This window comes from Motacilla alba, chromosome 6, assembly GCF_015832195.1.
Source record: "Motacilla alba alba isolate MOTALB_02 chromosome 6, Motacilla_alba_V1.0_pri, whole genome shotgun sequence".
In the NCBI taxonomy this organism is placed as follows: domain Eukaryota; kingdom Metazoa; phylum Chordata; class Aves; order Passeriformes; family Motacillidae; genus Motacilla; species Motacilla alba.
Window position 1 is genome coordinate 19645421 of NC_052021.1, and position 15077 is coordinate 19660497.

The following is a 15077-nucleotide window of genomic DNA, read 5'->3' on the forward strand; positions in this document are numbered from 1 at the left end:
TAGAGGAGATGATGTTGTGGTTAGACATGGAATTTTTATTAGGCTTTTGTGCTAGGAATTTAGTAATTTGGGACTTTTCATAAAAGACTGCACAAACATTTGTCAGGTTTGTATTGATCTTGTCTCTGAGCAAGTCCCCTTCAGGCTTATTGTGCTGTGGTTCACTAAGTCTTTATAGCACTCGGTGAATTTGAGAGAAGAGAGAGACTGTGCTGAGAGATCTCAGTAGTGACTTTGAAACAAAATTGTTGACAAGTATTGTCAGTTTCAAAGTTGTACAGAAAAAGGTGGTTTATAACTTGCAGCATTAGATTCTTACTAAAATAATCTTTTATTAGTCCTAGTAGCTATACTGCAAAACTTTCTGCTTTGTATCAAGGAGATTTGCTTCATGAAAGTTTTTAATCATTCTTAAAGCAGTCATGCACTGCTGAATCTTTTTACTTGATGTAACTGGGCAAGAAGCCAGAAATTACTGTTTTTTCTTGTCTTGATAAACAGTAATAATACAATATTACAACTCAATACATAAAATTTCCCATTTCTGCTCAATGAAACTCATGTGATGGATCTTAATTAGTATTCTTTACTGGCAGAAGAGCAAATAAATCTATGTACAAATAAACTTGAATGATGACAAAACATACTGAAGTTGACCATATGTGTTCAAGATACTATTAAAAATCAGTTTTAGTATATGTAAATTAAACTGCGTATATTTCAAAGAAAATTGCATTGCTGACAGGGTGCAAGTTACCAGCTTAGCACCTGCAGCCTCAATTTGCTGAATTGAGAAGCAGTGTCTGCCAGCAGATGTCTCTTCTACAGATGTAGAAAGAGTATTTTCCTCATTTCAGTGTGTTCAGCTGGTTATAACTCAATGCTTAATCCATTTAAAATTGAGAAGAGAGAATGAAAGTCAAATCCAAAAGCTTGTTATTCTCAGAGTATAAAAATAAGACAATTCTTAGATTCTTTAAAATCAGTCCATCCCGTTTTCAGAGAATGGTGTTCAATAGCAGAACGTTTGCATGGTTGGATTGTTTGGCACTTTGGCTTGGATTAATTTATTATCTGTATGTCTGCTTTGTTTTTTTCAATTACTACTCTTATCTTAAAATAGTTAAAATTCCACCTGTGAGAATGGACAAGATTCCCTATCAGCAATTGATGCCATCCTCAGGGCATTGTGGGCAGCTCCAAACTGTTATCTCATGAATGGGGGCTGAGTTAAGTCACAGGGACAATGACTCTGTCATGAGTATGAGAGAAAAAAATCTGCTTTTGGATTCATGGGACTTTTATAGCATCTGTTTCCCTGCTGTGATAAATGGAGTAGGCAGCAGTGTAGTGATACTACTTTGATGTTTAGGTATTAAAAAAACCCAAAACTTCAAAAAGGCTTAGAGGGGTCTTACACAATTCATAGAGGATTTTCATTAAATATGTATGACTTTTGAGGACACTTGTATTTTATATAGTGTCTTTTATCCCAAACATATGTCACAATTCATGTAAATGCTTTTAAAAATGAGCAGCATAAATCAGACTGTAAGAGTGTTTGAGGATGTTTGTGAAGACACTGTCAAAATGAGTGTTGGAAATACAGTGGAAATATTTTTTCGTGTTTTGGGTGGGCTTACCTTGGCTGACTGCCAGACACCCACCGTGCTGCTCTGTGGCTTCCCCTCCTCAACAGGACATGGGGAGAAAATAAGATGAAAAAGCTCATGGATTGAGATAAAGACTGGGAGTACACTTTCCAATTATCATCATAGGCAGAGCAGACTTGAGGATATTAATTTATTGCCAGTTAAACTAAGCAGAAACAAAACTCAAAACACCTTCCCCTTCCCTGCTTACCACACCTTCCCTTGTTCTCAACTTCTCTCTAGTTCTGCCAGCAGCCTGATCAGACATGGGCTCCCCACTGGCTGCAGGACAATCTCTGCTCCAGACCCTGGCTCACCTCCTCCTTCCTTCTCCTTCTTTTCCACTCATGTGGGTGTCTGTAGGGTAGTTTCTTTCTTTTTTTTTTCCTTCCTTTTTTTTTTTTTTTTAATCCCTCCTCTTTCTCAGCTGCTGTGCAGTTTTTTTTGCACCTTCCCAAATATATTGTCACAGGGGTGCTACCAGTGTCACTGCTGGGCTCAGCTTTGGCCTGTGGTGGCTGTGTTTTGGAGCTGTGTCAGACACAGAGGCAGCCTCATCTCTCCTCTTGCTGTAGCTGTTGCCAAGTCTTGCCATGCTAATCTGATCAAATAGTCTCAGATCAAATAGAAAGGAAGGAGTAGAATAGAAAGACCTTGGCAAAGCACTGCCAGTTGTACTAGAATAGGTTGCCAAATGTATTAAAAAGAAGTGTTCAAAGATGCTTCTGTTTCACCACTAATTCTCTGTAAGACAAAAAAATTTGCCTTTCCCATTTAGCTTTTTGGAGAGATTCTTTATGGAAGCTGTAGATCTTTTACAGTCATCTCTAGCTAAAATTCCATATCACAGTGTAGAAAAGTGGACTGAAGTCTTGTTCTTATATAACAGTTGGACTTTGGTATGGTCATGCACGGGATTTTCTTAGCTGTAAGGAGCACCAGTGTTGCAGTTTGTATACTGAAAATTTACAATCTATGTTGGTAATAGAATAATTGGCAACATTGCAATTTTTATTAGTTAGCCAAATTTTCCATCATGTCTGCATGTGCACATGGTAAGAAAATTACTTTTTTGAAGAGTTAGAATCAAACACTCGGAGTTTCATTTTTTCCCTAGTACCAGTTTATTTGTGTTAGATGCATTGTCTTTAGTCTTCTTTACCTTTCTTTTAAGGGAGGGACCTACCGCCTCTTTGCCTCGATGTACGGCAAAAGCAGCGCATGTCCATGGATACATTACCCCAAGAACTGAAAGCACCAGTTCCTCCTGAACCTTCCCTTCCAGTTCGAACCAAAACTGTGAAAGATTTTCAGTAAGTTTTACTGGTGTTCCTAGAAATGTGCTTTCTTCCTTTCTTTGGAATTCTTTTCATTTTGACCTGACTCATACCTTTGATTTTGTTAATCTCAAATGAGGAAACAGTTTCAGTAAGACTGGCAAGGAGTTAGTCTGGTTATGATGGTGGGATTGATAACTCTGTTACTGAGAAAACTATCAAAATATTTTTTCTAGGTTGAAATGTTGTACCACACAGAAAATGGAAAAACATATACTTCAGAATTAGAAATGCAGTGAGCATTTAGTTTTGGAAATGGTTTATTGTAGGCTGGCAAAGCCCGTGCAGTCTTAGGTGTTTTGGTTATACTTGCAATTATTTCTCTCTCTTCCATGTTTGAAATTTTGTGCTTCCAGGGAGAAAAAAGAACCCTTTTTGATTATTCGGTGTGTATTTGGTGGGAGAGAAAAAGAGGTATAAAGGAAAATTGCAAAGAGGTGATCCTTTCCTGATATTCAGGTGATCCAAAGAGCTGAATTTTTTCCATATTCAGATTTTTGTATCTATTGACTATTGCTTCTAGACAACCTGTGACAGTGTTTGTAAAAAAACTTTTTCCTTATAAGTGATCTAAATCAGCCTTCCTGCAGGTTAAAGCCCTTAGCCCTTGTCCTGTCCATTTGAATCCCCAGCTGTGAGGCCCCACCAGCTCTCCATTTCCCCTCTCCTATGGTTACCATCCTCTAGGCGGGGCTAGGTCCTTCTCAGTTGGATCTGGCAGCTGCTCCCTGCGCTGAGCTGGGTTTGGATTTCCCCATGCTGAGGATTTCTTGCACAGCCTGCAGCAAAGCGAGAGGAAGCAGCTTCCAGAGGAAGGCCTTGCATGAGTCCAAGTAAATGACATCATTCTTCCATCATCCACGAGCACTGTAATCCTACTGTAGAAGGCCACCAAATTTGTCAGGCACAATTTGCCCTTAGTGAAGCCATGTTGACTGTCACCTTTGACCACCTTGTCTAAGATTACCACCTAAGATTGACCACCTGTGCCTAAAATTAAGTTCTATTTGAAAAATGTTAAAAGAAAGAAAATTTTGAGAAATTCTCGTGAATTTGAATAGTTTAAGAGCAGTCATACTTACTCTGAGAAACTATCATGTCAGTGTAGCTGCAGCTTAATTCTGTTCTAATTATTTGTCCTAACACACTGAACTGTGACATTGTGAATTAACATTTTGAGTAAAAGACATTGCTCAAGTGTATCAAACACAAACTATGCTTTTGTTCTCTAATAATACCATGATCTTTAAATGACAAGGAAGAGGTTAGAAAGATACAGATATTCTACTCGTCTGTCTTCTAAGTGTGCTTTGTGAGAAAAGCTTAAAGTTACAGTGCATTTTACAGTCTAAGTGGTTGGCAAGATCAAACCATTACCAGTATTTGAATATATTTTCTCTAGGGATGATATGGAAAAGTCGAAGGCATCGGGAGATTGGAAAGCTGTACATAATTTTTATTCTACAACTTTTGATTCTTTCTTGGAGATAAATGCTGCATTTAAGGTAGAAAATAATTCCTAATACTGTTTAGTAATTACAGTGCTTTGTATCTTCAAAATGTTTCTAAAAATATCTGTTAAAGGCTTTCAGCCAGGTATTCAAGGCCACTCAGATAATTTTGTCATGATCTCACCTGCCTTTTGTAGACAATCTGTTATTGCATTGATTTATTGATTCCAGTTAAGCAATTTTATTTCAAGTTTGTGGAGCTTTAAAATTCCAGTGTGTAGTTTGTTTGTGACACTGTGGCTGTGTCGGTACTTTCTACGCAAATTACGGTTTTAAAACATCCATGCTAATGCAGAGGCCCAGGCAAATCTGGAAACAGAAATTCCCCAAAAAAAAGGTGTGATATGGGCTCTATTATAGCTGTTCATGTTTTATGATGGAGCACTTGCTTTTCCTATGGAGCTGTTATATTTGTGTTTCTGAATTCATGCTAAATTATTTCCTGCCTATTATAGAGCAAAATGTGCTTATGATATTTAAATGGATGGTAGGATCAGAGCCTGGACAAAATAAGTTGTGACCTTTAGTTATTTAATAAATACTGAATGCTTGAAATTTACTTGCCTTTGTCTGATAATGGATCAACAACAAAGATGAAAGTTCAATGTAATTCATTATTTGAAATCCTCTTACATTTTGAAAATAGAATGACACCATGAACATGTGTAGGATTACTATTGTTTTGCTCTATCTTTAGCATACTGATTAAGGAAACTTATATTCTTATGTTTTGATAAAGGAAATAGTTATATCTGAATATGTTTTCCTAAGCTTGCTGGTAAACTTACATTTTTAAAGACAGCTATAAAATATTCAAAATGCTTCATGTATTATCTGACTTACAGAAAGATACCAATTCTCCATTTAATACCATTGAGGACTCTGGAATCGATGCAAAATTTGTGAATGTTGTCTATGATGCCTTATTAAATACTGTAAGTAGAGAAAAAGAATTCATGTTTTATACCATTTATACCAAAAGTTTTTCCCAGATAGGCAGGATTTCTGAAGAATCTCTCAAAACATACTTCAAATGATCCCATGAGAATTGTCATAGAATCCTGACAGCTGCTCTAGTAAAAGAGGAGGAAATTTTTCCTTCTAGTAAAGCATAGTTTATATTGTGGTAGTTCTTAAAGACTGTATGTCTTAGAGATATTATATGGCTGTGATGGGACTGCATGGTGAGAAATAAAGAAAATGTGAGGATGGGAATAGTAAAATACAGTTTAGAAATTATATTTATAGGGTATAAGTGTTGAAAGGCACCATTGGCACAACCCCACACTCATCTAGTACATCTGTGAGGAAGATATTTAGGAGTTTAGCATCATAACACAAAAGATTTCTTAGCTGTCTTGAAAAACAAGCAAAGCAAACTTGCTTGTTTGTACAATACCTTGTATTGAATATGTGCACTTACTTCAGATATTATTTTTCCTCTCCTTTCTTCATAGCCTCAAGATGTTCAGAAGTCAGTCCTAAAAGGAATAATTAATGGTCTACTGCAAGAATGGACAGGGTAATTATAATAAATGTTTGCATCAGTGCTGCACCAGCACTTAAATCTGCTATATATTTTATCTTTACAGTTCTAGGCAAAGAAAGAAAATGTGATGCAACTTATTTGATACATAAGAACTTAATTCTTTTTGGCAAATCTGCTGAAATACATCTTGAACTCTGCAAGCTGGCCTTGAGCCTCTGAGAAACAGATCCATACACAGCCATGCATTCCATCACTAAGTCCCAGCTGCTTGTTGCCAGGGCATTTTCTTTGGACTTGTTAACTGGGAGATGATTTTAAGAATTTAACTAGGTTAAAACTTATTCTCATCATCTATACCCCAACAGCAACTAGGACAATTCCCTGATCCACAGTTTGCTTCACAATACTGTTAGTGTGAGGCAGCACCACAGAAAGAGCAGTACAAGATGCAGAAGGGGATAGCCAAAAAGCAGGAGGGTTTTTGGAGATGACAGCATCTTAGCTTTAAGTAATAGAAGTGAGAATGCATAGTGTAATTTATAAAAAGGTATAGCAAGAGACAGTGGCTTGTTGTAACCCCTTTCTCCAACTTACGCTGCTTTTTATGCTGTTGCTGCATGTATTTGTGGTTATGTAAAAGCCTTGGTAAATATGAAGGAGTACAGAGGCTTCAGTGGTAGAAGTGTATGGAGAATTCTTGCAGGAAATATCAAAGAGGAGCAAATAAACTCCTTTATGGTGTCACTTGAGATGGACAATAATGCGGAATTTCCTCTCTGGAACACCTCTGACTTCAATTCTGACCTTTTTTTTGCCTTCTGTCATGTTTCAAAAAGACAGATAATAAATGGCCCGCTACTTTAGAGAATTGTCAGAATCTGTAAATGACCTTTTTCAGTCTTTGAGAGCAGTGAAGATTCTTAAATATGGTATTCTATACATATTAGCAAAGCAAATTAAAATCATCCATGATTTCATGACTCTTAATGTCTGTAAATTATGGATCCATATTCTTCTGTTTATAATTTCATTCGTTCGCAGGCCACGAACAAAGGATGATCTTAGAGCATATTGTATACTTTTACAGGTAAGAAAAATACAGTATTTTTATGTAAGTATGTGTCTACTTAACTTACAATCTATAAACCAGTATACTGTGCAAACAAGATAGTTTGTATAGCTGAGATACTTCACATCCAATTTCCTTTTGAAAGAATGTGTTAAAAAATAGAAAAAGTGTAATGCATGATGGGAATGGGAGCTTAATGGAAGACAGTTGATGGGGAAAGGTTGCATAGACTAAAACGATGCACTAATAGACAAGTAATTGTTTGCTTTTATTTTCGGGGTTGAAAGAATAAATATTTTACCTGTTTATTCTTATGTTGTCCTTATTCCCAGATTTGCTGTATTAGGATGCTGTAACTGAAAGTTTCAGTATATGGACTTTCTGATATTGCTGTGACTTTCTCCAGTGTTGAATTTTATCCAGTCTGTCTGGCTGACTTTTTCCAGTCTGTCTGACTGGTTACAATGTCTGATTTCTGTCTGTGGTCACCTCTTACCTTTGCTGCTATAGTTGACTTGCATTTGTAGCAGATTTCCCCTTTATATTTTGCTAGTGTGCCTAACACCTCTGTACACATGGAGCAGTTTCTGCTGTTATTTGAGAATATCAAATGGCAATTTAATTTATTGAGACAATAGTTTCCTTCTCTGGGGTGGTATATGCTAGCTGTGAATTAAAAATAATGTCTCCTGCTAAAATGAGGGTATATGTGAACACATGGAATAGAGGGGAAATTAGTTTGGATTGATATGGGATAGAGAGGTGGTACAAGAATTTGTATTACTGATATGAAAACCACATCATGTAGAGGAGTGTAGTTTGTGTTACGATGTCAAGAATAATCCAGAATTTTGAGTACTGCCTTTGGGCTACCTGTGGGCTTTCTTTCAGGGGAAAAAAAAATCATACTTTTACAATACAGAAGTTGTGTACTTTTTATTTGGCTAGAAGTTGTGAGTTGTTTTTTCCCCATAGTTTTACTATTGTCACAGCTGTTTAGTGAACTACTTTCTTGTGTAATTGTACTGGCAACAACAAACATAAGAAAAAAATCCTAATGACTTTTTTCCCTTTATGCAGTTTATTAACCTAACACTTTTTTTAATCTTTTTCAGAATCCTCAATTTAGTAACACTTCTACTTATGTCATCTATGCTCACTTGCTAAGACAGATAGCAGCCTTAACAGAAGCTGACCATCATTTCCTAGTGCACTGGTCTAAAAAGTAAAAAAAAATACCAAAACCCCACATTAAAAATTCCATTTCTAGGATTACAATTGTTATGTATTTCCATTGATGTTGACTGTTTCATAAATTATATGAAAGTTAATTTAATTGACTAAAGAGATTGGTTTTGTTGCTTTCAAATACGTGTGGACATAGTCCACTAAGTGATACTGATTTATAGATGCAAAATGTACATAATGTATAAAAATTATTATACTTCTGCAAAAAAGCCTTAATCACAAAATTACTTATCAGAGTTATTTTGATAACATATTCAAAATAACTTGTGTGTAAATTTTTAGCTCTATGTTTACGTGGTATTATTAAACATCTTTATGGTCTTTGTTTAAATAAAGTTTAATCTCATATAATTTGCAAAAGATATTGTAATGTCTGCTGAAGCAGAGCTAGAGGCCTGGCTTCCTGGTGCAATAGAGGTGGGGAGACAGTGTGGTTAGGGCATTAGATTTGTAATTAATTGAAATAACTCTAATAGCACCTCACTAAAAGAGTCGTATAGGGGTTACTGCCCAAAGTGCAGCTCCTAAATTTGTATGCAGATTGCCTTCCATGTACTGACTGAGCAAAAAGTTCCGATTGAGAACTTTTGAGGTAAAAACAAAGTTTGGCCACATTTACATTTTCCAATTCTCCTAGGAGATCTTAATTAAGGATTTTCTTCTCTGCAAGGATGGTAATTCAATTTCCCTCCCCCTCCCTATGTCCAGCTTTGCTTAAAATTGTGGTAAAATACTACTTCACTGGAACTGCATTTATGAATGAGGTTTCCACTTTTAGTTAAGAATGCAATAGACGTATCAGTGTTTTTAGTCTTAAAGCATGTATTAGAAATGGAAACCATTAAAATAGGAGAGCTCTTGTTTAGAAAAGGCTATTTTAACATGTCTACACTATATGTGTATTGTTGTGCTATTATGGAAGTGGTGCAGCGTGGAATTTAAAATGTACACGTGGCACAAGCATATGAAGCATATACCACTTTTTATTTGAAAGGACCATGTATCTCAAAATAAATCAGAATTCCTCAGTATTCAGAGTGTGGAGTGAAATAGATAAGGATTTTTGTTTTGTTCACTAAAAGTCAAGAACAGATAATGATTCTATTGCTCTTTTTTATTTTTCCATGGACTTAAAGAGCATAGTTAGGGGTGCGCTGAAGAGAATTACGATGTGTCAATATTTAAAAGCATGCTTTTTCAAACTTTACGTCTAGAATTTTGTCTTTGTGTACAGGACAAAAGCATTTAAAAATAATTTAAACAATTGAATTTTAGAATTTTAATGAAAGAGTGTTTTTAAAGCATTGACATTTGATAACAAACTCTAGTGTAGACAGTGATCACATGAGAATAAGTGCAGCGTGTTTGTTTTAGGATTTCACAGAAGAGGTTCAAGCAGGTGGTGGACAGGTTACTGCAATTTATTTCTTTACGGCTGTTTCCTGCAAAACCTGAAGAGTTTCCACCTATGGTCAAATGTACCTGGTGGATTCCATCAGCAACAAAAGTCCTGGCTTTATTTAGTAGGTATTTTTGTGGAACTGTGTGAGCATGTATATGTTCTTATATGTATATTTGTGTGTGTATATAGGGTTGGTTTATACAAATCACACATTTGTTTATACACATATTGGGAGAGGATAGTTTTTACTGCTTCTCTTCTGGGGAAGACTGATAATGATGGTGGCACAGTACAAACTACAATAAAATGCTAAAATGTAGTAAGCAAGAGTCTTCTCTTGGTAGGTCTTCCTACTTGCTTTCCAGTAGAGGATAATTGCTATGCAGAGTTTTGCCTATGACAACAACTGAAATCCACAGAAGTAACCAACGGTTAAGGTTTCCTTTAGATTTATAAAATAAACTGTCTTAAACTTGTAGCTTCCAGAATTTCTTCCGTAACTCACCTACCCCCACAGAACTATTTAGCATCTAAAGGAAGTTAGGCAATGCATGTGCCTCTTACGTCCAAAACTACAGCTTAAAAAAAAGTGAATGCCTTCTCAGTTCAACATAGAACACAGCAAATTTGACTACTGCAAATGTAAACCTTCTTAACTGCTGCCAAGTGGTGATTGGAGCACTTACTTTCTCTGTTTTAGGAGAAGACAAAACCACCAAATGAAAATTAAAATTGGAATTAAGATGTTTTCACTGTCAACTTAAAACTTCTACTTAAAAGAATTCTTCAAACGCTTGCCTGTCCAGAGTCAGGCACATTAGCACACCTGTATCTAAACCTAAGATGTGTTTATCGTCATCTATGAAAGAGTTGCTTGTTCCTTAATTCTGGGAAAAGAGCTATTTAGTCAATCAAAAGACACTACTTTGTGTCTGACTGATGAAAATTAAATTATGCTGAAGTGTAAGTGGAGAAAACTTACTGGCTGTTTGACATTTTATGAATGCCATTATATCATGAGGCAGCTTAAACATGAATTGCCTTTCTTCCTTTGGTCAAGTACTTAATTTTTGTGCAAGTCTAGATGGTAACTGGAAAAAATGTAGATTTTTCTAGGCATAGCTGCTTGAAATTGTATGGATTTCTTAAACACTTTCATTTATCAAACTGCTTTTTCATCAATTTCAGCAGAACATAGCACTCTTTATCCATAAAACCTTAATTTTGTGCGTGTCAGTAAGAGCCAAACTGAGATTCCCTTATCATAAATGGGATATTTACTGTTTTCTACAGCAATTAATGTGATGCTGTATAGTGTTATGTTGTAGCTAAGACTGAGCTAAGTTCTGTAAATAAGTTATTAATTTTTTGTGTTATTTTAGACTTGGCTTAAAGTTTTTGAGATCACTGGTGCTTATGATACCAAGAAATGAGATGTGCTGAACCTAGGCATTATATTAAAAGACTTTTGTGTTTTCTTTGCAGATGCTGCAAATAGTCTGATTAGCCCTCCTATTATTTCATATACAGATTTCTATAATTCTACACTTGATCATATTGATCTTATGGAAGAATATCATAACTGGCAATGCTATGGGAATTCTCACAGGTGAGAGGAATTACTGGTTGTTTCTTGTTGAGTAGTACTTCAAAGCATTGTATCTATGCTATGTATATCTGTATTAAATGTAGTGGATATATAGTGTCTGTATATGGTATGCACACCATTTGTGTCTGCATAGATCCATGTTAAATACTGTATTATTTTATTGTCAAAACATATTATAGCTGCTACTTACTTGCTACTGCATGGATGTGAGATTGTCTGAAATAAATCTCATTCTTCCTTACAAACTAGAGAAAATATGTAAAATATGGATGATAATAAAGTGAGTTTATTAATTATTGGCATAGACTTCTGACTGTGTCTTACTACAGACATATTTTGGCCTCCAGTACATTCATAGGCGTTTTCCTTGCCTTCAGCAGCAGTTGGGGAAAACCTGGAGACCATAATTTGCTCCACTGAATCAAGTATTTCAGGCTACTCTTCTGTCTGGTACTTGATATTCTACTTGAGAAGGAAAAAAAACCAACTAAACTAAAACAAACCACAAAAAAACCCAAATGAGAAAAGAGAAGTATTTGCAAATAACAGTTTGTTCTAGTGAGTCAAGTATCACTATATACAAAGTGAAAAAACCAGCAGCTATTTGCAAATTATTGTCAGTGGAGGAATTACTTAGTGAATGATAATTCACTCCTGTATTCTTAAAATGAAAATAGTATGCTAGAAAGAAAATATTTAATCTTCTTTTCTCTTGTTAGGTTTTCTTTCTGTCAATACCCATTTATTATTTCTATAGCAGCAAAAAAAGTTATTATTCAAAGGGACTCAGAACAACAAATGATAAGTATTGCACGGGTAAGTCCCTCAAAGATAAATGTGTATGTCTCATGCATTGGTACTTTATGAGTATTTGTTAGACTGATATTACACCTGTTGTTACAACTTCTGGTATTTCTGACTACCCTGAAAAAGAACTTAAACTATTTTACTATGAATAGTCTACAGATGTCCATGCTGGGTTCTCTGAGTATTTTTTTTTCTTTTTGTGTACTTAGTTTCAGGATCCTTATAGAGGGCAGTGTTTTAGAGAAGAACTTGTAGTATTGACTTACTTTTTTTCCTCTTTTGAGAAACCGGCATAACATGCTAGCGTGTTAAATTAACACGATCAAGGAAGAAAAACTCCATAAGAATTTTGAACTGTTTTGTATTTTATTTTGTGGAGGTGTGTTGTCATGGAAGACCAAGATTCAACTGTATCCTTTTGGGTCATGGAAGAGGTACTGCTTCTGAGCAGCCTCTTGTGTTTGGAAAGAGGCATTGTCTGCCTCCTTCAGTAGTAGTTTTCTACAGGTGATAGGTGATACTCTTTTCCTCAGTGCCCTGTGTGGCAGCACCACCACCACCTCTCCATTCCTGTCTTGCAGGATATACCTTGTGAATAACTAATTAAAGCATAAGCCAGTTTCCAGAATCTTATGGGTATATTTTTAACAATTTGGGAAGTGCCACCTTCTTGTTAAACCTTCAAGACTTTAGTTCAAATGTAGTGTAGAAGGTATCTCCAGTAGGAAAGAAATTTCTCTCCATCTCCTGGAAGAGACTAAGCAGTTACAGTGTCAGGGAAATGTCTTCAATACATGATACTCATACCTTTTTACAGTTAACAAGCGTGACACCTTTTTTTCAAGTGAAGATACTGCATGTGTGATGTTTCTTTTTCATTTGAATAGCAAAGCCTTGTGGATAAAGTCTCTCGCAGACAGAAGCCTGATATGAATATGTTATTCCTAAATGTGAAAGTGAGGAGGACACACCTTGTTAGTGATTCACTTGATGAGGTAACAAAAATATAAAATTAAATTGTGTGTTGCTGTAGAGTGGCTATTTTTAGATTTCAATTTGATAAGTCAAAAGATATTTAAATCTTTTGCACTGAGACATTGGGAATATAACTACATAATACTAAATAAAGATAATCAATTACTGTCAAAATTGTAGTGCTGCAGAACAGATTAGGTTAGACATTTTGAAATTCATTTCCTGTGCTCGTACTGCTCCATAGCTAAACCCATAAAAAACATACATGCTTGCACATGCTCTGTATTTGTATTTGCAATTTTTTCTGTTAAAAATACAGTTCACAATTATCAATTTCTGTAGGACTTGATTCCATGATAGCAGCATGAATAGTATGTGACTAATCACTAATGAGGTTGTTCTGTTCTAATTCTTTGAATATTTTTATTATTTTCCTTCTCTAGCCTATAAGAATAATTTTGGGCTTTCTATTCTTAAATTCTTTTAACTAATTACTTACATTCTTCAATGTAAGTTTTCCTTTTTTAGAAATGAAACAGATGTGTCCATTAAAGTAGGCAATTCTTGCTAATTAACATTATTTAGTGAAATTTAGTTCCCTCTCTTTCTCAACATTGAGAACAGCCTGATGATACTGAAAAATACATCCAGGTAGTGAAAACAGCATCAAACAAATTCTGATTACTCATGTCATAGAATGTAAGTTTAAACTTTATTTTCCTATATTAAAACCTATCAATTTTTGGCCTTTTCTCCTAAGGCAAAAGAAATATAATTGGTAATATTGCTTTCTCCCAGGCATTGTCATTTTTTTAACCACACTAAAATAACCAAGAGCAAATTCAAAAGTTTATATAGTCGAAATATTCTCCTATTTATTTCCAATGTTTCCTTCTACCCATCTCAGAGATGAGTATGAATGTATTATATTCATATTTTCAAATTTATGGGGAATGGCAGGTGGAGAGGGAAGATGTCTTACTTGTATTTCAAGTTTAAAAAATTTGCAAAGGAAAATCACTTCAGCTAATAAGATAAATAGCTTGTTTCAAATAAGATAAATACCTGTAGTTATAAAATTTATGTAATAGGAATTTACTTGAGCAACTAACAACATGGGGATTATTTTAGCACATGCGTTTTCTTGGCTGGTTTAATCACTTTCTCTGGAGCTGGACAGTAATTAATGGTCGGTCTGAAAGATCACTGTTAATTGTAAAAGGCTGTAATCTAATTCTTTGCAGATTTTTTGTGTACCTGCATGAAATGCTATCTCTTAGAACAAAGCAATGAAAAGTGCTTGGTACCATTGTCTAAAAAACAGTTCTAAAAAGCAGCTGATACTTGCTGGCAGGCATCTTACACAGACCCGAACGGTATCCAAATATTGAAAGTATTAGTTTACCTTCCCTGTTTCTAAATATTTCCAAATTATGTCTAAGTACTTTTTTCATTTGTCATTTCCTCCTGGTAGCACATCTTCTGTAAAAGCTAAAAAATTACCTAGGTCTGAAATATTCCAGACAAACCCAATTCATTATATCTAATTGCTTTTTAAGCCTGTTTGTACACCACCTAACTTCTTTTCAAGCAAAAGAGTGACACCATGTGCAAAGTAGTTGATGATATCAGGTAGTCATAATTGTCTTGCTTCTGCAATTCAGTCATTATTTTAATATAGTTTTGACCTATTAGTAGAAAATTATGCAAATTGATGGTTTAAGTGAAGCGAGAGCAGTTGAGCAGAGGCTGAGGTATGTTTTCTATGGCTAGTGGTAGTGATAATATGTTAAATCTCCTTTTTCTTCTGCCTTATCTATTTCACAATAGCTAGCAAGGAAGAAGGCAGATCTGAAAAAGAAGTTGAAAGTCACATTTGTAGGAGAAGCTGGTCTTGATATGGGTGGCCTGACAAAAGAATGGTTTCTGCTTTTGATTCGGCAGATTTTTCACCCAGATTATGGTGAGTCCTCATAAT

General features: G+C 35.3%; 1 protein-coding gene across 1 annotated transcript in view; it reads left to right on the forward strand.

Annotated features, from left to right (window-relative positions):
• The window catches only part of HECTD2 (HECT domain E3 ubiquitin protein ligase 2), a 34178-nt gene that overhangs the window by 6711 nt on the left and 12390 nt on the right, over positions 1-15077 (forward strand). The window contains exons 3-13 of the mRNA XM_038140553.1: positions 2827-2965; positions 4392-4494; positions 5346-5435; positions 5958-6022; positions 7031-7076; positions 8174-8283; positions 9681-9829; positions 11194-11317; positions 12037-12133; positions 13012-13119; positions 14930-15062. Of these exons, the coding sequence (XP_037996481.1) occupies positions 2827-2965; positions 4392-4494; positions 5346-5435; positions 5958-6022; positions 7031-7076; positions 8174-8283; positions 9681-9829; positions 11194-11317; positions 12037-12133; positions 13012-13119; positions 14930-15062 (1164 nt within the window). The remainder of the gene's footprint in view (positions 1-2826; positions 2966-4391; positions 4495-5345; positions 5436-5957; positions 6023-7030; positions 7077-8173; positions 8284-9680; positions 9830-11193; positions 11318-12036; positions 12134-13011; positions 13120-14929; positions 15063-15077) is intronic.